Here is a 24,918-nt window from a genome sequence, read left to right on the forward strand (position 1 = left end):
TGTGTAATTTGTTGTTTTTGCTTGGCTCTATTGATGGGGAGATGGGAGCTGCTGAGAACTAACAAATGTGTACAATCTCCACAGCAAATGTTTTTCATTATGGCTGTGTTAATGATTTAAATGTTTTAAGAGCTTTTCAATTGGGTGGGGGGCTTTAGTGAAAGGGATGGTTTATTATAACAGTCACTGCATTTCTTATCTTTGCCATAAGGACTGATTTCTTTACAAGCAAGGACCCAACTCTATCTATCCATTTATCCAACTATTTAGCTTGCGGCTGTAACTAGCGCTGCTGTAAACTCTCGGGCCATTTCTCAATTCTCAAGTACGCGAGTCCGTACTCACGTTCTCGCTAGTCTGAAGTTCGCACGTGAGTGTGGACTTCCAAAGAACGCACCGATCATTCTACAGTGTACTTGACGACATCTCCGTTCCACAGTTTTTACTGCCTTCCCCTCTTACTTTAACTGTGATTAATATTTGCAATCGAAATTACACATGACATGAGAAAATTATACATGTAGTAGTTTTATTTTTAATTCTTTTTTTCTTAATACACATTTGTTTTTCAGGAACTTCGACAAAATTCGCTTTTACATGTCATGTTTCATAATGTCTACCTAGAAAAATGTGCATTTCCTGCGAAAATGCTGTGTGAATGCTGTAAAGCTGAAGCCATCTGCTGAAAACCGCTGAAGAAGCTGAAGTCAGTATTTGAAAAGTAGCTGAACTTGTAATCATTTTGCTCAAGCATAACAAGCAAAAATGTAATAATTTGGCAGAAACACAGTAACTTAGAAGAAACAGAGTAACTTGGCAGAAATGGTACAACACAGCAGAAGTGTTGTAATTCAGCAGAAATGTTAATATTTAGCACAAACATAACAACTTGGAAGAAGTGGTGTAACAATGTAACTTAATATACAGTAGTATAATAGTATAACTTAGTAGAAATGTAACATAGTAGCAGAAATACTATAATTTAGTAGAAAAGTAATAACTTAAGCAGAAACATTAGAAAAGCAAAAAGCCAGCAGATGCACAAAATTACAAATATGGACACACATCCATGCTCTGTGTGTGTCTGTGTGCATGTGGTTCAAGGTACAAATAATGAACCTTGAACCATATGCACACAGAGCATGGAGTGTCCTGTGTGTGTCTATGCCAGTCAACCAGTCTGAATCTGCTCAATTTGAATCCACCGATGAAATGCTGCCCCCACAAGAATAAAAATTGGGTCTCACACACACACACACACACACACACACACACACACACACACACACACACACACACGCACACGCACACGCACACACACACGCACACGCGAGCGCGCGTCTGGTTTGCTATCCTTGTGGGGACATCCCATTGACATAATGCTTTCCCTAGCCCCTTACCCTAACCCTAACCATCAAAAATGAATGCCTAACCCTGACCCTTACCCTAAACCTAATCATAACCTAATTGTAACCCTGACACTAAAACCACATTTTGAGTGTGAAAATTGCTTTCAACCCCGAGGGGACCTGGATTTTGGTCCCCACTGTGCAGAAAGTCCCCACCAGTATAGTAAATGTCAGATTTTGGTCCCCACCAGGATAGTACGAACCCGCACACACATTATACACGCACACACAAACACACAAGCGCACAAACACAAACACAAACACACAGACATATTCTGAAAATATTCAGGGTTTTTTTTTTTTCATTTGAGATTCTTGAGTTTAGACATTTAAAATACATAAGTCCATTCTTCCAGGTATTTAAAGAATATGAGCTATTAGTATTCATTCAGATGTGTTCTAGCTCTAAATTTTCTTTTGTCATTAGACAGTTTTTATTATGTGCATTTTCAAGCTGTTCAGCTAGTTTCCAAGTTCTTCTGTGTGAATTTCAGTTCTGCACTTTGGCTGTCAGGTGAATGTTTTGGTGTATTTCAACCCATTAAACGTGTTTTTCACCAAAGATTTCAGCAATTATAAAAATTCAACTCAAACTATTCAGCTATTAGCATTCACACTGCATTTTCTACAGGAAATGCATTTTATATACCAGTTTCAGTTACTGTTGTCGTATGTTCAAATTGTATTAAAAATAATACCATCAATATATTATGTTACTGGACTTGAGAACCATAAGAGACTCTTACAAATGTTTGAAAGAAAAAAAATCTTTAATATAGATGGAGACTCATGTAGAAGTATGAATGAGTTTATAAAATTTGATTTCTGTCATGGTGTGCTGTGACAGGCAGGTTGTAGGACCCAAACACAGGACTCTTACATGGAATGACTTAATTTATTTCACTTTTAATGTATTATTAATTTAACTTAAATTTGCTGGAAAAACATTTTCATTAGAGATGAACGTCACAAAAACAAACCAAAAATTCAAAACTCATATAGAAACTCAACTGGACTCAAAAAACTAAAAACTAAGTAACAAGAACTAGGAAAACAAATCAGGAACTATGAACAAGAATTAAGTAAAGAACACAAAGGGAAAGAAAAAACACCCAGCCCACTGAAAACTAAAGAAACCCCCAAAACATGAACAACAATCATCAAGGAACAAATTTACACATTTACAGTTACTGGAACACCAGTGCTGGGTCACAGACCCAGTACGGTGACAATTTCAGTTTCAATGTCAGTCAGTGTCTTTTGGTCTGCAACAACAGCAGAACAGACTTTTAAGTCTTTTGAAGAAGCCCCTTTTCTTCTTATTATTATTGAGCTGATGGTCTTTAGACTTCATACTGGATTTGGGTTCAGGAAAAGGTTCCTCACATGGAACATCAGGAACTGGCCCAATTTCCGAAAGAGATCCTTCGATCTTAAGATCTTTGCCGTTAACACTGGATTCGGACTCGGCAAAGGGTTCCTCACAGGGAACGTCAGCCACTGCCACACTTTCTGAAAGAGCTCCTTCAATTGTAAGGTCTTCAGCCTTCAGACTAGGTGAACTTTCAGGAAGAAGTTCCTCACAGGGAACATCAGGCTCTGGCACACCTTCTGAAAAAGATCCTTCGGCTGGTGGAACATTTGCCATTGAAAGACCGTCAGAGGAGCGTTCTTCATTTGTGTTCTTCACATCAGGAAGACTTGAAGGGGGCTCAAACATTTCACATATCCGGATCATTGCTACATCAGCAATGGTCTTCAGCAACACTGGTGCAAAGTTTGCAATTTTGATAGACAGAATTTCTGGTGGAAATTTCTGCCTGATCTCCGTCAGGATGCTGTCGACCATATTGTCTCGGATGGAGCGGGTGAAGATGGCCTGTGTTTCCGCCGTGAGACTCTTGGCGACACGATCTAAAGTGGCCTTGGTGACACTCGTGGAGAGGATGCTTAGACTCTGGGAGGCCATGTTTAGGAGGGGACGAGGAGGAAGCTCCCAGAAGCCCTGGAGAACGCGGGGAACTACCTCGATCACTACCTCCTGCGCGGTGAGCAATTTGCTGTTATGCTGTTCCTGCTGCTTCTTTTTCAGGATTTCAATGTAATCCTTCACCACGCTGAGGAGTTTAGGTGCTCTGTAGAGAAACATTATAAGAATTATCTTTTAAACATATTCAAAGCATCACTTAAATATTGAAACAGTGTAGCTGGACTGTTAACCCCAATGCCCTCTGTATCATACTTGATACAGTTCTGAGACCTCTGTCTCATCAACGTGATCAATACTTGCCATAATTTCAAAATGTTATGGACAAAACTCTTTTTTTTTTTGTCTAAAGTTAACATTGTTGTTAACATAAAGTTGCCAAAAACACCCAATGCATCAAATGCGATACAAAAAATATAATAAATACATAATAAAAGTATATCATACACAGCATGACATAGCAAAAAACAAATTTGTGGCTTTTGTTTAAAGGGTTAATAAACATCTCAGTTCCAAAAAATCAGAATTTTCTGGCTATTTTTTGATGGGTTGGGTCTGACAGGGTTAATAACTGTATATTACATGTGACTCACTGAAATTTAGGAGGCATGGCCTCTGGGAACCGAAGAAGCATTCTAGCTTGAAATTCAACGTCCCTCATTTTATTGATGACGTTCACTGCCCATACCTGAAACAGAAAACACATTTACAGTGCAGTTATGTTTAAAGCTTATGTGAACATAATGAAAAAGAAGAAATTTCCAAATTACTACAAGTCTTGTGAGTTTTCTAGTCTTACCAGCCTTAGAAGAGGTTTGGCTTCCTCTTCTTCAAAATCCTCCAATTTAAACTCCCACAGCCTTCAAAAGAAAGCAAAGCAGAGGTTTTCTCTCAGCATTTACACGTCATCACAAACAGACTTTCAGTGTGACAGTAACTCACTGCTCTCTGAGTGTCTCCCTGCTCTTCTCCACCAAAAGATCTCTCAGATCTTCAGCAGTGAGGTTAGGTGGAATTAGATCTTCCTGCTGAAGTCTGAGAAACTCCGTCATAATTGCAATCTAAAAGTAAAAGGAGACATTTAATCACCACCACGCTCAGGTCCTCAGAAATTACCTGATATTTTCTGTCAGCTTTGGTTTGCATGAATCTGGGTCTAACCTGAGTCCTGTAGCCCGGAAGATGCCAGCAGATCTTTACAGCTGTTTCATAAATCGGTGTGTTGAACAACACCTGTCAAAGAAATAGCAATTTAGTCATTGTTACTTAAAATGATTCTCAGTTTGTCAACTTTTAAAACTACATCAAATTCTTCAAATTCTTGAAATGCATTAAAAACAAAAACGGTCACATACCCTGATAGGTTTATAGATTCCTTGACTTGATTCCATTTAGACGTTGTCAAATCACAGTCGGGAAGAAAACCTTTTAAATGCTCTCCAATGATGGCGTACGGTGGGATCTCGACCTGAAAATGCTCTCCACTCGGTGGTCTTGTCACACAGATGAGCTCCTTTGACAGTCTGATGTTTGTTTATGAATGCAGAATTTCTTGAACAGTCACCATGGAAACTTGATGCAGCTTCATGTTATTAAATTAAAAGAAAACACTGTGTATTTTGCACCACATTACAACTTCATTTATCATATAAGTAAATAAAGTGTGGGTTAGGTCACTCCTGTGAAAAGAGCCACACAAACCGACGAATCAGAAAAGACAAAGTCAACCTACAGCATGCCTTTATGTGCCTGCTTATCTCCATTTTGTTACAGTAGATGGGAACTTATGCAGTAAAGCAATGGCTTACAAAACAGTGGACTGTGGAGGGGACCAATGCAAACATTTGAAGCCTGACAGCAGCTGGTATATACACAGCTTTGGTCATTTGGATAAACTGGCCCTTTAAACAGCCCAGAGGAAGAGACCTCTGCGTTATCAGTACAGCCTAAAGCCCGAAGCACAATAATAATAATAATACTATTATTATTATTTTTTATAACAATAATACCCCAAATAATGAAGTCATTAATTACTAGGATGCCTACTGACATGTTTTCTTAGTTACTGATATTTAGAGAGGCCACATTCGTCATGCTTCACAGGAGTTCAGGAGTGAACCATGAAAGTGATGCTACGTTAGAGTCTCTCTCTGGACTGGTTGCTGCTCTGAGTTCAGCAGGAGGAGGTGAACCCACAGCTGGGAGCGGTTCCCTTAGTGGGTGGGAGGATCATACTTCAGGTTCAATATTATACTTTTGTTTATCCTGGTCTGAACCTGGTCAGAAGAACTGACTTCACTTTTGAAAATTCAGTACTTATAAAAGGTAACCCCAAACAGTCAACGGTTGTTTTCTGTCCACCAAAGCAAATTTGATTGAAGAAGTTTTTGTAACTTCACTTCTCCAAAAAGCAAATAAAGAGATTAAGCAAAGGTCTTGATGCATTCTCAATCATCCAGGAAAGTAAATCTCCAAAAGTTGAATCTGTTCATCTGGACGTAGCGTAGCTGAAGAAGTCACTTGGATGAGTGACGAAACGTTTCTCCCACAAAACGCTACGTCCAGATGAACAGATTCAACTTTTGGAGATTAAACAAAGATTTATTGAACGATCGTCAGAATTACCAGAGCTAACGTAGATCAGTTTATGCACTTGAATTAGGAGGGATAAGAAAAGCGACTGCATTGACTGCAATCTGCAATCTACTGACATCTAATGGTGAGATTTATACACGTGATAACTTTAATGATACTTGAAAATATGCCAGGAACTGCACTGCTTCAGTCTGAGCCTGTTCGGTCAGCCCAAACAGTCTGTGTAATATGTGAAAAATAATAAATATGACTTTTCCTTCCTTTTCCATAAAAAGGGATGTCTCACGTGCTCACTGCAGTTAAAGTAGTGTTACTAGAAATATTAATGCACAAAGGGCAGTAATACTTTTTAAAAGGCCTAATGACTAATCTCGGGTAACTTAGGTACACCTGCTCAACTGCTCATTAAGACAAATATCTAATCAGCCAGTCACATGACTGGAAATCAGCATGCATGACCTAGTCATGATGACCCTCCGAAGGTCAAACTTACTACCTTTAGGTGACTGCATGACATAAGACAGCAACGTTCAGGTATTTGTAATTTTTCTGCAACCTCTATCTCTGTGTTTGATCATCAGTCTGCAAAGCCAATGTGTTTTTGGTACTGTGAAAAATGTACAAGTGTACTCTGCATACTGCAACAGAGCACTGATCTTTCCTGCCACATTTATTGTGCTTAGAGTGCAATATAAGATTTTCCATTTATAATATGTTCCATACTTAACCTTTTTGGAGACTTTTATGTTGTTTGGCAGGATAATAGCATCACATTGAATTTTAGGTGTTAAAAACAAACAGTTACTGATTTTCATGTCAAAAAATAAATAAATATTCTGATGAACAGCCACTAAAGGAAGTTTTTGGAGTAACTCTCAGCAGTAATTTGGACATGAAATAGTTGGTAGACATGTTATTAACCCTATGAGAAAAATCTTTAGTTCTATTCAGGTACAGAGACATATTTAGGCTACAGGAAATAATTTTATTCAAATACAATTTATTGTCAAAATGTTATAGTGATGATCAGTGACTGCCTTTTCACAACTTACCCATTATAAAGTGACTGCAAATATTGTGGAACAATTCATAGTGTTTAATTGCTTGTGTGCTGGAATGTATTAAACACAAAAACCAGGAGCTGCAGAAACCCAGTAATGCTGAAGACGCATGCGAGGAATTTATCTGTGCGTTTATATTTGCATCTGTGTGTCAGAGTGTGTGTATGTTTTTACATTTAATTTAGGACACAGAGCATGGAGTGAACAGGGGCTATTAAGAGTGTGGCCTGTGTGTATCTATGCCAGTCAAACAGCCTGGAACTGCTCAATTTCAATCTACCTTTTTCCTGTCAGTACAGCTGCACCCCTAGCTCACACAGACACAGACAGAGGCTGTCTGCAATGTATTTCTGACATGGAACATTAACATAACATCTTAGCAAAAATTTTGTGACTTAAGAGAAACACAATAACTGAGCAGAAATACTATAATTTAGCAGAAATACTATGATTTAGCAGAAATACTGTGTTTAGCACAAATACCATAAAGTAGCAGAAATACCATGATTTGGCAGAATTACTATGTTTTAGAACAAATATTATGTCAGTCAAACAGCCTGGAGCTCCTCAATCTGCAGTGTATTTCTGGTTTTGTGGATTCCCCTTGAACAAATGGCCATATTTTCCTAACTGTAGGGATGCCTACAGCATTCACACAATAAGCTTCATACAGTTAAGCACAATCACTACATGACGGAAACACAAGCTCTATTAATAAAAATGGTATACATGTTTGCCTGAATAAAAACAAACAGGTGAGATGTTAGAAAGCTTTTATTTTTATTTTTATTTTAGTAGACACCAGGTTGCACCAGGAAGAGTATTGTACGTCACTTCCGTTTCTTCTCAGCAATGGCGTCCTCCACAGCCAGTGACGGCGTGAGTGAGGAGCAAACGGGGAAACAATCGAAAAAGATTAAAAACCAAGGTGAGTTTGATTCTTTCGCGTCAGATGAGGTTAAGTGACAGCAGCGACCCTTCCCCCGTGAAGAAGAGTATTGTTTCCCAGCTTTACACGGCAGCTGCGAGGCATGCGGGACTTACCGTTCTGCTAGCATGGCGGCTCTCGCATTGTAAACAGATTGGTTTGGTGAGTGTAGTTACCCTTACTCGCTGTGTTAAAGGGTCGCATCAAGAAGAATAACCCGAACATTTACTTTTCACATACTTAAACTGACAACTGTTTCCTGACGCCGGGCAGCTAGCTATAACCCTGCCTGGATTCAGACACGTTTCCAAAGTCTGCAGACTGAGTCGCCTCATCCAGGGGAACACATCGATGATGAGAATTTCAAACTTTTATTATTTTGGTCAGTGGACCGTTCTCCACCTTCCTTCAGTATATCTTTTCAATATTCTGTCTCAAACTCATACTCTATTCACTTTGCTTAAGTATACCTCGTGTTGGCAGTCTATGCCTCAGTTGTAATGAGCTGTAGTAACGTGACTTCACGTGCGTCCTACAGTGGATGAATCCGAACTCCTGACAGTTCCCGATGGATGGAAAGAGCCACCGTTCACCAAAGAGGATAACCCCCGCGGTTTGCTGGAGGAGAGTAGCTTTGCCACCCTCTTCCCCAAGTACAGGGAGGCCTACTTGAAAGAGTGCTGGCCTCTGGTGGAGAAGGCTTTAGGAGAGGTGGTGAGTCAGAATAAGCTGCTTACACTGAACGCAGATGATAATGCTTGCCTGTCAGCTGTATCTCAAATAGTAGCTCTATGAAGAAAGTTAACAATTTTTTTTTAACCACTTTCTTTAGTCTCATCAGGTTGTATGCTATCTTGTATTAATGTATACATATAGTTGATATAAAGTCGGTACTCCCCTTTTAACAGTTTTTGCAATGTAAAAAAGATTCCAGGAGAAATTATTTCAGGATTATAATAGTTTAATGTGACCTATCACCTGTAAAATTCAAATGGAAAAACACTGAAATCTATTACAAAAGTACCTCTTCTTTTACCCGGCCAAATCGCTACAATAACATATGCTGACCACACAACCTCTCAGGAGCAGGCTACCATGTTTTCTCTGAATCTGTTATTTACGCCATATTATAAGTGCAATACAAATTTTTGGTTCTACATTTTAATCATCTAATTGCAAAGAAAGCTTGTCGTTGTTGATATACCTTCGTTATATTGTCATCTCTCTAGTCGTCCCCATAGTTATTCAGTTAAATCATATCTGGGCTCTGGGCTTTTCCCAAACAATATCTTTCTATTGGAGGTGATTTTTTTTATTTTTTTATTTGGAGATATGTTTTGGATAAGTGTACTGAAATGGGAAATTCCTCCCCACCTGCCTTCTGCCAGGTGCATACAGGTTTTGTGCAAAAGCAGACTGTTATTTTGGGGCTGTTCATAGATTACTGCTTAGACTCTGGTTTGGACAGACTGGGGCAGTGATTCCCTTTTAATTTATCTGTTGTACTTCCTTACCCATTCTCAGCAGTGTAACACACTTTACCACATAGCCCAGGCATATGAAGAATACAGAGATAGTCATGACACATAGTACACAATCAATACTGGTGAAGTATATGGAGCTCCTTTTACTATTTCTGCAGTGATCTTGGAAGCCAACTGGATCAGTTTTTTAAAGCTTTTTTCCCCATTAGTGTTTTAGTAATGTCCCTGTTTTGCCATGGTTTCTTCCCTCTTCGATGGCTGTCTTCATTCTGTTCCACGCAATGTTTAATGCCTTGGAAATTGTGGAGATGTGTCACTGTTTAAAGGTGCCCACGACACCTTTTAAACAGTGAGATTTCTTTGATGCTTTGTAAGCTCTTTGTATCTTCAATTCAATTCAATTCAATTCAATTTTATTTATATAGCGCCAAATCACAACAAAAGTCGCCTCAAGGCGCTTTATATTGTACAGTAGATAGCACAATAATAAATACAGAGAAAAATCCAACAATCATATGACCCCCTATGAGCAAGCACTTTGGCGACAGTGGGAAGGAAAAACTCCCTTTTAACAGGAAGAAACCTGTTAAAAGCCACTTTCAGCAAAAGCCATGGTCCACAGTGTCAGAAAGTCCTACAGCTGAACTGTATTTTTTAATTCATTTTGAACATGGCCACATCCCCAGTTATAAAGATGTCTCACGTTATTTTGGTTTTACTTTTCTCCTATATAACATTTTTTTCCAGTTAAGTGTCAACTTGGCTCTTACATTGGCAGCTATACGAGGCTGAATTGCAGACCTGAGCTGTTCACATACTGAATCATTTGTTGTTGTTCTCAGCACATTAAACCTTCTTTGGACCTAATAGAAGGCAGCATGACAGTCTGCACCACTAAGAAGACCTTTGACCCTTATGCCATTGTGAGAGCCAGAGATCTTATTAAGCTGCTGGCAAGGAGTGTGCCATTTGAACAGGTAACACTACTGTGCCAGTTTGCAGCATGCACAACATGTAGATTTCATCCTTTATTGTTTTCGAGTATGTGTGTGATTGCTGTCACTAAGCACTCAGAGTGATGCAGACTTTTTGATACCATTTTACCTCAGTGATGTGTTGTTGCCGCCAGGCTGTAAGAATATTACAGGATGACACTGCCTGTGACATCATCAAAATTGGCACTATGGTGAGGAGTAGAGAACGGTTTGTGAAGCGAAGGCAGCGGCTCATTGGCCCCAAAGGCTCCACCCTAAAGGTATGTCTCACACCAGAGTCCAGCTTTCTGTCTAAGGTTAATCACGTTCATGTAGAAAATGCCTTCCACAGAGTGTTGTGATGGATGTTAGAAAAAGTAAGAGAATCCAATTTGTTTCTAAATCATGAATTGTGCATCTGTGTCACTGATTTTCACCAGTCTGCAATGTAAACAAGTCTCAGTGTTGTGCACTTTTGAATTAATGTCAGTAGGTGGCAGCATTTATCAGCCCATGTGTCTTTCCAACTCTCGTTAACAGATGATTTCTTTTGAAGTTCTGTCTGTGTGCTTCATGTTGCCTGTTTCTTCTCTGCAGGCACTGGAATTACTGACCAACTGCTATGTGATGGTGCAGGGGAACACGGTGTCTGCACTGGGACCCTACAGCGGATTAAAGGAGGTAAGACTGTCAATAATGGGTGACTAAATATAATAAGATCAGCTGTATTTATGAAAAGGTGCCTACGCTGACTACTTTAGTGTGTTTGTTTATCCTATGTGACATGAGGGTATACAGAACCTCCTGACAGCTAAATATCTGAGCCCACTGTAGCTGTGTCCCAAAACCTAGGCCGCATCCTTCGGAGGACCTTCGCGGTCTATGTGGGCCGGGTCCTTCAAAGACCGGAAGAAGGCTGGAAGTGCGAGGCTGTGAAATTGGACGGTCTAGCCTTCAGATTTGCGTCACCGCTGTCTCGGTGGAGTTTAATAAACTCAGCCGTCTGTTTCTTGCTATCTAAAATATAACAGGACACTGCCGTAAATACTCGACCATCTCACACTTCTGTCTAATCCGTTTTCTGTTTGACATTCATTCTGTGTGTGTGTGCAGAAAGAAAGAGAATGAGGTGAGGAGGAATGGTAAATGGCCTGTATTTGTATAGCGCTTTACTTATGTAGTGTAAAGTCCCTATGGACTTTACACTACATTCAGTCATTCACACACTGGTGATGGCAGCTACATTGTAGCCACAGCCACCCTGGGGCGCACTGACAGAGGCGGGGCTGCCGGACACTGGCGCCATCGGCCCCTCTGACCACCACCAGTAGGCAACGGGTGAAGTGTCTTGCCCAAGGACACAACGACTGAGACTGTCCAAGCCGGGGCTCAAACCGGCAACCTTCCGATTACAAGACGAACTGCCAACTCTTGAGCCACGATCGCCCCATTCATTCAGTGTGTGAAAACCCCAGAGGAACCCACCCGAGGGATTAATAAAGTTTTATTTAATCTAATCTAATAACTTTGATCTCAGCCAAACCGATTTACTCCGGAACAAATAAATCCCTGAAAAAAGCCAAACAATTACATTTTAAGTTATCTAAGTGACTTATATATCATGTTTAACCTGAGTTGCGAAAGACCGCGGGGGTCTCAAAACGATGTCCCAGGAGTTCACTGTTCTCGCCGGCTCTAGTGAGCCTCGACCTCCCTGCTAGCTATCGAGCTGGTGGGTAACAGACGTCTCCGAAAACGTCGGAGCACTTTTGCAAATATGTGATGTCTTAATAAACAGAGCAGATATTTGAAGTTTACACAGCTACATTCTCCCCTGAAGTTTATTTTGTGACCCAGAAAGAGTAATAAGAGTAATATTAAAACTAAGTAGCTGCTGCCATTGTTGGAAACTGGAATTTGCTGGGCCGCGCTATGAATTCTGGGATATGGTGGGCCACGAAGGATACACCCGACCCATCCTTCAAATCTGGGGAAAAGGAGGACGCATTTGTCGGCTGCATTTAGAGGGGTCTACGAATTGGGACAGCCTTCATCGCGTCGCTGTGACTAAGGCTGCGTTCACACTGCAGGCGAAAGCTCATCAAATCCGATTTTTTTTGACCCTATGCGACCCATATCCGATCATGGTATGACAGTGTGAACGGCACCAATCCGATCTGGGTCACTTTCGTATGTGGTACTGAATCCGATACATATCCGATGTTTTAGAAAGCGACTGCTGTTTGAACGGTCAGGTCGCATTAAATCCGTCTTTTACGTCACTGACAGACGCCAATTATCAGCGCCGGAGAAGACATCGCGAACGCTTCCTGGCCATCCCGTGTAGATGTCAGTGAAACTGTTGGGAAGACAACGTGAACATTTTATTTGTACTGTATAATCTGCAGATTCTGACAGAAATCTGCAGCTATCCTTTGAAGCACCGCTCCTCTAAAACAGCAATAAGGATAATTATTAGGTTATTTACATTATTATGTAAATAACAAAATAACTTAAAGCAAAAACTGGGAAACGTAAAGTCCGAAGTCTCTATATTAAGGGCCATCAGTCAAACAATACTGTTTGCTCTGGGTCTAAACAGAGCGCGTTGTGTGTGACGTCTTCTTTTGCGCATGCGGGCCGCTTTGAGCGTTCACACTAGAGCGCGTTTGCTGTCGCATTTTATTTGTAGTGTGAACAAGCAGACAAAAAAATCGGATTTGATCAAAAAAATCGGAATTGAGCATTAAGACCTGCAGTGTGAACGTAGCCTTAATCGGTCTACAAATGCGGCCTCAGGAGGATGCAGCCTACGTTTTGGGACAGAGCTTGTGTGTGTGTGCGTGAGAGTAAAAGAGAGAAGTCGTTGGTGTAATACAAACGCCCTTCAGTTTGGGTTTAGCTAAACCTGATGAAGAGGTGGACTGTTACTCTAATGAGGCTTATTGTGGAGATCCAGCAGCAGGAATCTTTCACGATAGTGGCGTAGACAAGTTTGAGCCAATCACGTGCCTTCTGTCTTACACCTGCTATCAAGCTCCTGCTGGCTAAAGCAGCAACATCAGTTGCTGATTTGTGAATCAAGCCTGCTGTGGAGAAACACAAACTAATCAAAAAACAATGATTCAGCCTGATTACTGAGGTCTGAGGGAGAACAGGCCGCTGTGTCCTTCCTCTATCACCCCAAAACTTAGCTGATGAGTGTGGTACTTCAGTTTTTGAATTCTGCCCATTGTTAGAGTGAGAGGAGGATTATCCAGAATGATGACTGAATGGTGATTGTCAGTCACAAGTTGGTAGCTGATCCAGTTCACATACAGTTTCAAAACATCAAAAAAGCAACAGCGAAAAAGCTTCATGGATGGGTGCTGTCACTGTGGCTATCCCTTTATATCGTCTAATAATCAGAACTACGTGTTTAGCACAGAGCAAAGAATGTTGAAGCATTTATGATTTTCCTTTTCAAAACTTGTCTTTCTGCCTCTGCTTTTCAGGTTCGTAAAGTGGTGTTGGACACCATGAAGAACATTCATCCCATTTACAACATCAAGGTATGTTCAAACTGCTGCAGAAACAATAGTCAGAGTGAAACTGTTCGCTGCATTTATGCCCAGTGATGATGTTTTCCATCCTTGTTCTTGATTTCCTGACTGAAGTCCATCTCTCTGGGTTTGCACGCCGAGGTTGGCTCAGCCCAGAGCTGAGGGCATGAAAGAGCATGCTTCACAGAGCTGACTATTTAAAATAGGACTTCCTGTTTTGTATGAGTCACAGAATGTTATTTAAATTATCTAATCAGTACAGCACTGTGCAAAAGTCTTTATCCAGCCCTCATTTTAATATATTTTACTTCCATGGAGCCAGACTTCCTTGTAAAAGTGGTCTTGAATAGTAGCTCTTCATTGTTATTGTTTTTTTTCATTGGCTCTTTTCTTTCCCTCATTTACAGTCCTGGTACCTGATCATTTTCATAGGAATGTTTCCCCCCCCCCTGTTGAGCTGGTTCAGGCTTTCAAAAAGCTATTCTTAAGGGAAGGTAACTGGAGAAAAGGCTTAAATTACACAAGCCCTTAACTGAAAATCAGTGTCAACAGGTCTGATGGATTGACAAATCTAAATGTGAAAGTTCCTGTTCGTATTAGAGGTTAGGACAGAGATACAACAGTGAGTTTCCAGCGTCTGTAAAACACACTGGAGGTTCTGTCATGGTTTCAGTGGTGGAGGTCTCATCAAAATTGATGGAATTATGATTGCAGAAAAATACCATGAGATTCTGAGCTATCATGCAATACCATCTGGAAGACATGACAGTGATCTCAAACTCACTGCCAATGCAGTAAAAGCATATCTGATAGAAAAACAGAATGCAACACTTTTGGTCAGCGTCCTCAGAGATCAGTGTTATTCAGACTGTGTGGGATCATCTTGTGAACAGAACAAAAGAAAAGGACTTGGAATTTCCTCTGAGACATTGACTTTCATGCCTGATGGAAATGTTCTTTGGTTTCGCTTTATGTAATGTATTTCCATTTATGTTTGCACATTTCAGTAAATACCTGCACCTACCGCTGCACTTATTTCCCAGTTTTGTAGCAAAAAACGAAATAAGCGAGCGGTGGCTCAAGACTTTTGCACAGTACAGTCTTTAATAAAACAGCATTTTACTGCAGTCACTACATAAGGTGTAGATATACAACATGGCCAAAGTATTGCATCTTTATAACTGTTGTTCTGCCCCTCCATCACCACCACCCACGGCTGCAACCATCAGACTCTGATGATCAAACGGGAGCTGTCCAAAGACCCCGAACTGCGGATGCAAAACTGGGAGCGCTTTCTGCCCAAGTTCCGACACAAGAATCTTGCCAAGCGCAAGGAACCCAAGAAGAAGAGCGTGAAGAAGGAGTACACCCCGTTCCCTCCTCCACAACCAGAGAGCAAGGTCAGGGGAAGCATGTTTGAAGAATTTCAGTGTTTTTAATGTATAACAAACACACAGCCGCTGAGACTAAATTGCATGTTGAGGCAATTTAAAGTATGTTTCAAATATGTGGACTTCCTATGCAGGTTGACCAGGAGCTGGCCACAGGAGAATTCTTCCTACGGGAGAGTGTGAAGAAAAGGAAGAAGATGGAAGAAATCAAGGTGAGAATTTATGGTGACTTTGCCTCTTCTGGTTTTCTTCAGGCTTCTTTCGAGTTTCAGTGGCAGCAACCAAGCATTGTGTAACGTCGCCTTTGTAAACTTACTTCCTCTTTTTAGGTGAAACAGGCCACCGCACTGACCAAGAAGCAAGAAGAGCGGAACAAAGCTTTCATTCCTCCTAAAGAGAAGCCTCTGATGAAGAAGACTGCTAAAGGTAGAAATATTAAAACAAACACTGATCTCAGAACCTAGCAGTGACAAATTAAAGGAAAAACCTGGATTCTTGAGCACTTGGTATAGCTTTGCCCTTAATTTGTCAATTCTTGTCTCATCTAACAATGTATCCCACCCTTATTTCCCTCTTTGTGTCACAGCCCCTACAGAAGGCAAGCTGGACATCGAAGCTATTAAGGACAAAGTAAAAAAAGCTAAAACAAAGAAACTGGGTGCTCCACCATTAAACCCTGCACCTCCCACCAGCAGCGCCACTGATAAGAAGAAGAAGAAGAGCAACAAAGCAAAAAGCAAAGGCTAACTGTGCACTGTTCCCTGTGCTGTGGTATTTGTTGGACAGAGAAAAGACTCTGAGCTCACAGCAAGAAGAATTTCAGTGAATGTGTAGAGCGTGGCTCAAGATGATGTTTCATCACATCTGTCTTGACTTTCCTTTTTACAGTGTTACACAGTGACGGGAATGTTTTGGTTTTTTCCTTCTGTTTGACTCCCTTGCTATTAATTATTTCCAGAAAAAAGGACAGGACAAAACATTGTTGTAAAATTAAAGTTTTTTTTTGTTTTTTTTTAAATAAACTGGATCTTGTTTTCTTACATTTCCTATAATTTCCATTTTTGCTGCATTACCATAGATGTCCAGTCTCCAAATACACTCTGTACACCCATTATTAGGCACACCTTTTAAGGACTGGGTTGGACTCTTTTTGCCTTCTGAAGTGCTTTCTTTGACTTGCACTGTATTGCCAAAAGTATTCAGTCACCTGTTCATTCAAATCATGGGAATAAGGTATTCCAATCACTTCCATGGCTACAGGTGTATTAAAACAAGTATCTGGGCATGCAGATTGCTTCTACCAGTATTTGTGAAAGAATGGATTGCTCTCAGGAATGTTATGGAATTTCCTCTCCTAAATGTTTCACAGTAAAACTGTCGATTGGTATTACATCAAAGTGGAAGTTATTGGGAACATAAATCACAGAGCGGGGTCAGCGAATGTCAAGGCGCAGAGTATGCAGAGGTCGCCATCTTTCTTTAGAGTCGATCACTACAGACATTTTCATGCCCCCCAACTTTGTGGGAGCAGTTTAGGGACTGTTCCAACATGACTGACCATCAGTGCACAAAGCAAGGTCCAGAAAGACATGGACAAGTGAGTTAGGTGTGAATAAACTTGACTGGCTTGCACAGTGTCTTGACCTCAGTCCAACATGAAACCTTTGGGATGAATTGGATTGGCAACAGCGAGCCAGGCCTTCTCATCCAACATCAGTGTCTGACCTCACAAATGGGCTTCTGGAAGAATGGCCACAAATTCTCATTAAAAAGACTCCTTAACCTTGTGGAAAGCCTTCCTCAAAGAGTTGTTTTTTAAAGATTATTTTTTGACAATGTAGCTAGATAAGAAAGCAGGGTGGGGCGGCACGTAGCAAGGGGCCGCAGGCTGGACTTGAACCCAGGCCTACTGCTCTCTGGCTATAAGCCATACGGTCACCTGTTCACCCACCCTTTGCAGCTGGATGTCACTCAAGTCTCAAGTTCATATGTGTGTGAAAGCAGACGAGTGAGTACTGTGTACATTAACCGCGTGCTGGCCCACCTAGTGACCACAGATCTTGGTCCATATTGACATGACAGCATCACGCAGTTGCTTGTCTGTACATTTTGTGTTGTGCATTTAAAAATGTTCTTATGCATACCCCGGTTTGAACACGTGGCTATTTTAGTCGCTGTTTTCATCTTATCAGCTCATAGCAGTCTGGCCTGACCACCTTAAATGTGCTGTCAAATGAAGCATTACTTCTGAGCACTGACTTTGTTGTTGGTGCTATAATGTGAGACTGATAGTGGAGTTGATAGTAGTAATTTTATTAATTTTTGTACATGTTACATTTTTCTTAGTTCATCTACAGCAGAGTTGGGCCTAAGCCTCACATGGACAGAGAATAATTTGCTTAATGTCTAAAAGAAATCAGTGTTGCTCAGGCCAAGCTGCTTTATTCATAGCAGAATACATCAGGGTAGAAGTAGTGGACTACATACGCTGTAATGAAAGTGAAGCCGAGGGCAACCGGCCGAGCGATCAGAATACTGACAGAGCTAGAGTTGCTGGTATCTGAGGTGTCCCAGTCTGGGCTCCAGTTGTAGCCTGGAAATACAAAAATGGTTTTTATGACAAATTTTGAGTCCAACTGTTCAATGGAATGTTTTGCTACTTCATTACTACACACACTGACAAACTTCAGCTATGGACTTTTAAAGCCATGTGAACTACACCTTAGTCTTCACTGCAATTATTTTTTGGCTTAATCACCATCAGACTTACTTTTCTGTGAATCACGTTCAGCACTACCTGCAACAACATTAAGACACACAAGAAAAGGTTGAAATTTTTTTAAGATGTGCTTTTGTTTTGCATGGAGTGGAAAATGTAAATGCACAGCTCAATTACTGAATAATAATTGTATTTTACCGCATTCATTAATCCTTAATCATCCAAGTAGCATACAGGCCACTTGGACTTTAGTGACTTTGGTTATAAAATAATAGGAAAAAAATTTAATTTTCTCTCAAGCCCAAAATGGTTGAGGAGTTACAGAAATGTGAAGCAAAACCTGGGCGGAGCAGATTTCCCTGTCTCGGTCTCTGTGTGAATGCCTTGTGCTAAAGTCAACATCACCATGAAGCTCGTTGTCTCGTTTTTTTCTGAAACCATTTGAATTTTGTAAGGGTAACCAAGTTACAGTCCTCTAAAGAGAGGATGTAAAATGGACCTGTTGCTGGGCTCGTGGTAAAAAGATAAGGGGGTTAGTCATGGTGGGAGATTAGGTGCTCCCTGTCCTCCACCTGCTTCCTTCTTTTTGTTTGGTCTTTTATAAATTTGTCCTACACCAGCTTTTATGTCATACCTTTTCTCTTTTTCAGTTTCAGGGGATACATGCACAGTCCAAGTGGGTTTTTAAATACTTAAAAAAAAATTTAAACCAGTGTCACTCCCAAGAAAACCTCCTTTAGTCAGAATTCTGCTTTGTTGATTAAGGGATATGAGTTTCTCACTTGGAGCTCCTTCACACCACAGTAAATGTGTCTTCCTATAACAGAGAGGGCCTGGGCAGCATCCACGCTGAACATTCCAGGTTGCAGATTACAACCCGCAGACGGCAAGCATCAACTTGTTTATTTAGAATGATTCACATTCGCTAACACAGTAACACAATTCATGAATCCTGTAGTTTTGTGAAAAATAACAGCAAGAACATTACTGTGCAAATGTTAATTAATGAGGCTCACTGAGTTAAAAAGTTAATATTCATGCTGATTTCTAATCAGAGTTTTCACAATTTTAAAATGAGCTGGGCTGAAATTTGAAATAACTTGTGGTTTGTTTGAAGATAGGCAGCAACTTTTCACACTGAACCCGCAACACTTACAGTTTTTTCTGATGGCTTAAGCGCATTTTTTGTAACTATTGGCTATTTTTGCAAAACTCTGCACACAAATAAGAAAACTCTTCACCCAATCAGCAAAACATTGTAGTTTTCTTGTAAAAGCGAATAACCTTTGCTTAACTCTCCACACCTTTGTAAAAATGGTATTTTTGTATCAGACAGTTAACACAAGCCATCATATTAATAAGCACACAATGCACCAACTACACACTGATGGTATGAATAAAAAACACATCTGGCTTTTGCTTTCTCTGTGCACAAGGTAGGCTATGTCAGTTTGAGCTCATACTTTTGTCATAGATCCGTAAGCATAGAGGGATCCAAACTTCAAGTACTGGTGTTTATTCACACACATCAAAACAAACACAAGTGTTTATTTCCAAGTATAGGATTATTTGCAATCGCCATATTGACTATATGGGTTTCTTGGTCTGCAGTGAACATGCTTCCTCTGCTCCCAGCATCTGGTCGTCTAGCAATTCTGTAAAGTAACAATTTCAGTATTTTTACATCTATGGTATTGTTGTGTTTCTCATTAGCATGGCAGTGCTACAAGTCTTAGTGCAAAGTGACTGTACTAACCGACTCTCATTTCAAAATGTCCTTATGATGCTTGCTACAGTGTAGCGGCTCGAGTTAGGCTGAACCCGTTGGCCAGCTTCCCTCAGGGTCACTCCATGGTTGATTACATGGTCCACTATTGTAGCTCTGATGTCATCAGCAATTCTATTTCTTACTCTTCTTACCCTTCCTCTCCCCCTCCTCGTCTTCCTCTCCCCCCTCCTCATCCTCCTCTTGCTCCTCCTTGTCCTTGTCGTTCTCTTCATCCTACTTCTTCACCTCCACGTCCTCTTCCTCGGCCTCCTCTACTTCTCACTCTTCCTGCTCCCTCCATTGTGCTCCACACACACAGCTTACCTGTATTATAGTGCTTAGGCTGATTGCAAAGTGAACTAATTATCTAAAGAAGTTGTCACATGTGACAGTGTGCCAGACAGTTGATAAAATAGTGTAAATAATGGCCATAAATGTGTATAGTTTTGCTAGGAGTGTGTTGATCATTTGCAAATTGAGTGTAAAGCAGTGAGTTGTGTTTACAGTTCTGCAAAAAGAGTGCTGTGCAGTGGATTGTAGCTACAGGTTTGCAAAGTGTGTGTTACAAAATGGCAAACTGAGTGCAAAGCAGTGTTTGTGCTTTTAGTTTTGCAAACTCAGTGAGTGGTTTTGCTATAAGTATTAATAGTTTTAGAAATTGTGCCGTACGAATCACAGTTAGGGTTTAAGCGTTCAGAAAAAACTGTAATACTTACGACAGAGCTTATTCTCACAAGTGCCACTGCATCTAGAGCAGGCTCCCCCCTGAGATGCATATGGGCGCTGTCTGTTAATATTACCCCTGTAAAGAAAGAAACAGAGCCTCAGTGCCTCAGTCACCTCAGGTGTCACCAAGGTGTACAAGGAAAAGAGGTTAGGAATAAGAGATAAGAATACATCCAGTGAGTGAAACAGCTGAATGAAGAAGAAACACTTTCTAGGACCTATTGCTGTTTAACTAAAGTAGGGTCATCTGATCCAACTCCCAAATCCAAACTGGGAGCTGGTTCCACTGAAAAGGGAGCTGAAAACTGAAGGCTCTGCCTCCCATTCTACTTTTAAATACCCTAACAACAAGTAAGCCTGCAGTTTGAGAGCGAAGTGCTGTATTGGGGTCATAATGTACTATAAGGTTTTTGAGATAAGATGGGGCCAGTGAGCCAAGAAACCAGTATGGGAGAAATATGCTCAGTCTTTCTACTCCAAGCCTCGTGGGCCGGTGTCCTGCAGTTTTTGGATGTGTCCTTGATCCAACACAGCTGATTTAAAGGCTAAATGACCTCCTCAACATGTCTTGAAGTTCTCCAGAGGCCTGGTAATGAATTTGATTCAGGTGTGTTGACCCAGGGTGAGATCTAAAACCTGCAGGACACCGGCCCTCGAGGCCTGGAGTTGCCCACCCTGGCTCTAGTCCCCGTGGGTACTTTCACAGCAGCATTTTGGATGAGGTGACTGCGGTATGATACATACGTATAAACAACTTCCTTTTTTTCACATGACACTCAGGGCAGCCCAGAATAACCTGTTAGCTAACCACAGTCATGAAATCCCAGTTAACCTGTTGAGACAAAAGTATTCATTTCTAATTTCACTGTGTTATTTATACATGTTTTCAACTTACGCTGTGGCATAGTTGCATACAAAGAGGACACCTTTTTTATCATCGAAGTACTTGATGCCATCTGGGCACAGCTGTACAGCACATCCAACTTTGTAGGTGCTGGCCCACACAACCTGCAAAGACCAGAGAGGTTAAAAAGTGTTACATGCAGAAAAATATAAAAATCATGGTTCACTTTTTTCTTTTTTTTTCACAATATGCGTGCAGTAAAAAGTTCACATACCTGTGTGTAGTGGCCACAAACATGATTGCAGCTGTTCTCTTGGTAGCTGTAGTTGTTTACTTCATCCACCCAACTCTTTATGGCTCTTGCTGTATTAAATTCTGATGGTGGATAGGCTGTCCATATGTTTTCTCCCACAGAGGAATAGGTAGGGTGCACGCGGGGAGCATCTTTGAGGTAAATGTTGTGATCAAATATACAGCGTTTTGCCCACGCTTTTGCAGTAATGGCTAAGGCCTCATCCCACGTCTGGATAAGCAGAGACAGAAGATTTGAAGCATTAGACCTCATCTTTTGTTAATTCAGTTTTTTCTAACATGCTAGTTTCATTTTCGTGCATACACATTTCTGACTTCCTCATTGTGGTCCCTGTTTTTCTAAGACAGTACATTCCATTTGTGATACACAAGCAGAAGTAAAAAGTTCCTGAAAAAGTCGAATGGCTGAGTCGACTTCCAAAACTTGTGGCGAGGTTTTTGCCACAACATTTGCAGTGCACTTTAGCCGTGCCAGAAAGGCAGTTTGAAAGTCTCCCTGCAAAGTGAGGATAACTTACTAGATTGTGGGCAAAGAATGTCAAACATGTGAGTCCTGGTCATTAAAAACAGTGCAATTTATTGCACAGTTTTGTTGTCACAGAACTGTTCTTTATTTTTTTATTTACCTAAGATGTTTTCTATCTGTGACTATTGGTGGTTTTGTCTGTCTTTTATATTACTTTCTCTGACTTCTGCTTAATAACGTCAGGTCTGCTTTGTGGATGTGTTGCATGAAGCTTTGTACAACTGTACAAAACTTCCTGCTTTAATAACTATTATTCCCTCACCTCCTCATTCCCAACAAAGTCTGCAGAGAGATCACAGAAGGCATGAACAACTAAATCCCCTCTCATTTTTTTCTATCGCTGCTTACTCACTGTGATTTTATTACTGCTTTCCAGAACTAGAGAGAGGAAACAAACGCCATTTCTTCACCTACCATGTACAGCATGTCAGTAGCAGGGGGACTGACAGACGACCGCGCCCAGTTGTGCTCTTTCACACATTCCTCAATGAACTTCAAATCACTGATTTCTGGCAGTGAAATTGAGCGCACACCAGAATCCAGGATAATGCAGGCCCACAGCAACCTCTCCACTGCACTCCTCATGCTCCAGATCAGTAAAGTGAAACAAACTAAAGTGGTGATGAGGTGGTTTGTTGTGAATCACAATCTGACATCTGTCAAGCTGCTGCAGGAAATTACACTTTGAAGAGGAACAGGATGTGCTTACAAAACCTAAGAAGCCAAAACATGTTCAGAATGGTTCATGTATACATACATAAAGAATCAGCTAAACTGAGATAAAACAGAGATGTGGCTCATTTATGCTTCTTCTCGCCTTTTTGAAGGCTGAATTTGTTACTTTCTCTGAATATTTGCCTAGTTATTCTGACATGTTCAGACAAGATTTGGCCTGTGTGCCATGTTTACATTTTCTTTCTTTCTTTCTTTCTAGAAAAAAATAGTAATGTAAGAAAAAAAAAATTCCCCATCAGCATCAGCATTGTCTGAAGAAGCTTCTCGGATGCTTCTTCAGAAAAGTATCTGTATGAACAATACTTTTCTGTGGCAGTTTCTCAGTACAGGTCATCTTCCACTTCCCTTAACTATGGTGTGCCACAAGGTTCTGTGCTGGGGCCTTTATTGTTTTTATTATATCTACTTCCTCTCCAGCATATTTTGAGCCATTTTGAGGACATCTACTACCACTGCTACACATATGAAATCCAGTTATACATCTCTTTTAAACCCCAAGATGTTTCTAAGCTGCAGATATGAGTGCTTAGAATCCATTAAAGGTTGGATGGCTGACAACTTCCTCCAACTTAATGAAGAAAAGACTGAAGTCCTTGTATGTGCTCCTGACAGACATGTTCGTAAGATAATGAATGCTCTTGGTCCTCTTTCAACATTTGTGAAATCGTCTATCAGGAACCTAGGGGTAATTTTTGACCTGGCTCTCATTTTGGATGTTCACGTTAAATCTCTGGTTCGGTCCTGCTTTTATCATTTAAGAAACATTTCTAAATTAAGCCCTATTGTATCTCGTACTGAACTGGAGATTGTTGTACATGCATTCATTTCATCACGATTGGATTACTGTAATTCCCTGTTTACATGCCTAAGCAAGGGTTCCCTGGAGCGTCTGCAGATTGTCCAAAATGCTGCAGCAAGGCTTCTGACCAAAACATCTAAGTACTCTCATGTGACACCGTTGCTAACACAGCTGCATTGGCTCCCCATCAAATTCAGAGTCCATTTTAAGATTCTGGTCAGAACCAGAATCTTAAAATGGACAAGCGCCAGCCTACGATCATGCGATCGTGGCTCAGGGGTTGGGAGTTCGCCTTGTAATCGGAAGGTTGCTGGTTCGAGCCCTGGTCGTTGTGTCCTTGGGCAAGACACTTCACCCGTTGCCTACTGGTGGTGGTCAGAGGGACCGGTGGCGCCAGTGTCTGGCAGTGTCGCTAGGGTGGCTGTGGCTACAATGTAGCTTGCCATCACCAGTGTGTGTGAATGGGTGGATGACTGGATGTGTAAAGCACTTTGGGGTCCTTAGGGACTAAGTAAAGTGCTATACAAATACAGACCATTTACTTCGTTGAACTTTTACAGCCTTATGTCCCCAGCAGGTCTCTGAGGTCATGTGATCAGGGCCTACTGGTTATTCAGCATACAAGGCTGAGAACTAAGGGAGACAGTTTTTGCCACTGTGGCCCCCAGACTGTGGAACTCTCTCCCACTGAGCTGAAGATCTGTGGACTCAGCAGTCTCTTTAAAAAAAAAAAAACTACTAAAAACATCTTTTTAGAATTGCATTTTGTTAACTTCTGTCTTTGTTTTATACTTTGTCATCCCTTTGTGAAGCATTTTGTGATCTTTTTATCTTTTGTGGAGGTTCAGAAGTTCTTTTATTGCTGCCATATAACCTGCATTATTATAATTGCATTAATAACATGTTTTACAGCATTATTTGATTAGTAATATTCCTTACAGGGTTCATATTGCATTGAATATGTTTGTCATCACATTCATTCTATACACAATGCATAACTGTGCTTGTTTAGAGTTGATGTTCCATCCAAGAGGGTTTTAAGCTTCACTGGTGAGAGTGTCCAGGCGATACATGTTGAGGGAAGATGAGAACATAGCAGGTTGATTGCATGCATGCTT

General features: G+C 40.8%; 3 protein-coding genes across 5 annotated transcripts; 1 reads left to right on the forward strand and 2 right to left on the reverse strand.

The window, feature by feature from the left end:
- Positions 1-2,242: 2,242 nt before the first annotated feature.
- LOC102080708 (uncharacterized) lies at positions 2,243-7,796 on the reverse strand. Of its 2 annotated transcripts, XM_025899730.1 has the most exons (7): positions 6,007-7,796; positions 4,752-5,880; positions 4,558-4,629; positions 4,339-4,457; positions 4,196-4,256; positions 3,990-4,084; positions 2,243-3,544 (listed from the first exon to the last, which is right to left on the reverse strand). In XM_025899730.1, the coding sequence occupies exons 2-7, from the start codon at positions 4,785-4,787 to the stop codon at positions 2,656-2,658; spliced, it is 1,272 nt and encodes a 423-aa protein (XP_025755515.1). In that variant the 5' UTR covers positions 4,788-5,880; positions 6,007-7,796; the 3' UTR covers positions 2,243-2,655. The 2 variants fall into 2 exon arrangements, with proteins under 2 accessions (XP_025755515.1, XP_013129602.2); XM_013274148.3 differs by having other exon boundaries at positions 4,752-7,724.
- A 41-nt stretch (positions 7,797-7,837) lies between these two features.
- Positions 7,838-16,411, forward strand: krr1 (KRR1 small subunit processome component homolog). 2 transcript variants are annotated; one of them, XM_025899728.1, is made up of 11 exons: positions 7,987-8,142; positions 8,254-8,362; positions 8,519-8,694; positions 10,307-10,441; positions 10,594-10,719; positions 11,036-11,119; positions 13,933-13,989; positions 15,210-15,380; positions 15,506-15,583; positions 15,701-15,797; positions 15,958-16,411. In XM_025899728.1, exons 1-11 carry the CDS (start codon positions 8,005-8,007, stop codon positions 16,116-16,118), a joined length of 1,332 nt encoding a protein of 443 aa, XP_025755513.1. In that variant the 5' UTR covers positions 7,987-8,004; the 3' UTR covers positions 16,119-16,411. The 2 variants fall into 2 exon arrangements, with proteins under 2 accessions (XP_005475621.2, XP_025755513.1); XM_005475564.4 differs by lacking the exons at positions 7,987-8,142; positions 8,254-8,362 and adding an exon at positions 7,838-7,980.
- A 1,252-nt stretch (positions 16,412-17,663) lies between these two features.
- glipr1a (GLI pathogenesis-related 1a) lies at positions 17,664-22,954 on the reverse strand. Its single transcript, XM_005475563.4, has 6 exons — positions 22,681-22,954; positions 21,703-21,951; positions 21,480-21,592; positions 20,575-20,660; positions 18,142-18,168; positions 17,664-17,964 (listed from the first exon to the last, which is right to left on the reverse strand). Exons 1-6 carry the CDS (start codon positions 22,849-22,851, stop codon positions 17,813-17,815), a joined length of 798 nt encoding a protein of 265 aa, XP_005475620.1. The 5' UTR covers positions 22,852-22,954; the 3' UTR covers positions 17,664-17,812.
- Between the last annotated feature and the right edge of the window lie 1,964 nt (positions 22,955-24,918).

This window comes from Oreochromis niloticus, linkage group LG17 (assembly GCF_001858045.2).
Source record: "Oreochromis niloticus isolate F11D_XX linkage group LG17, O_niloticus_UMD_NMBU, whole genome shotgun sequence".
NCBI lineage: Eukaryota > Metazoa > Chordata > Actinopteri > Cichliformes > Cichlidae > Oreochromis > Oreochromis niloticus.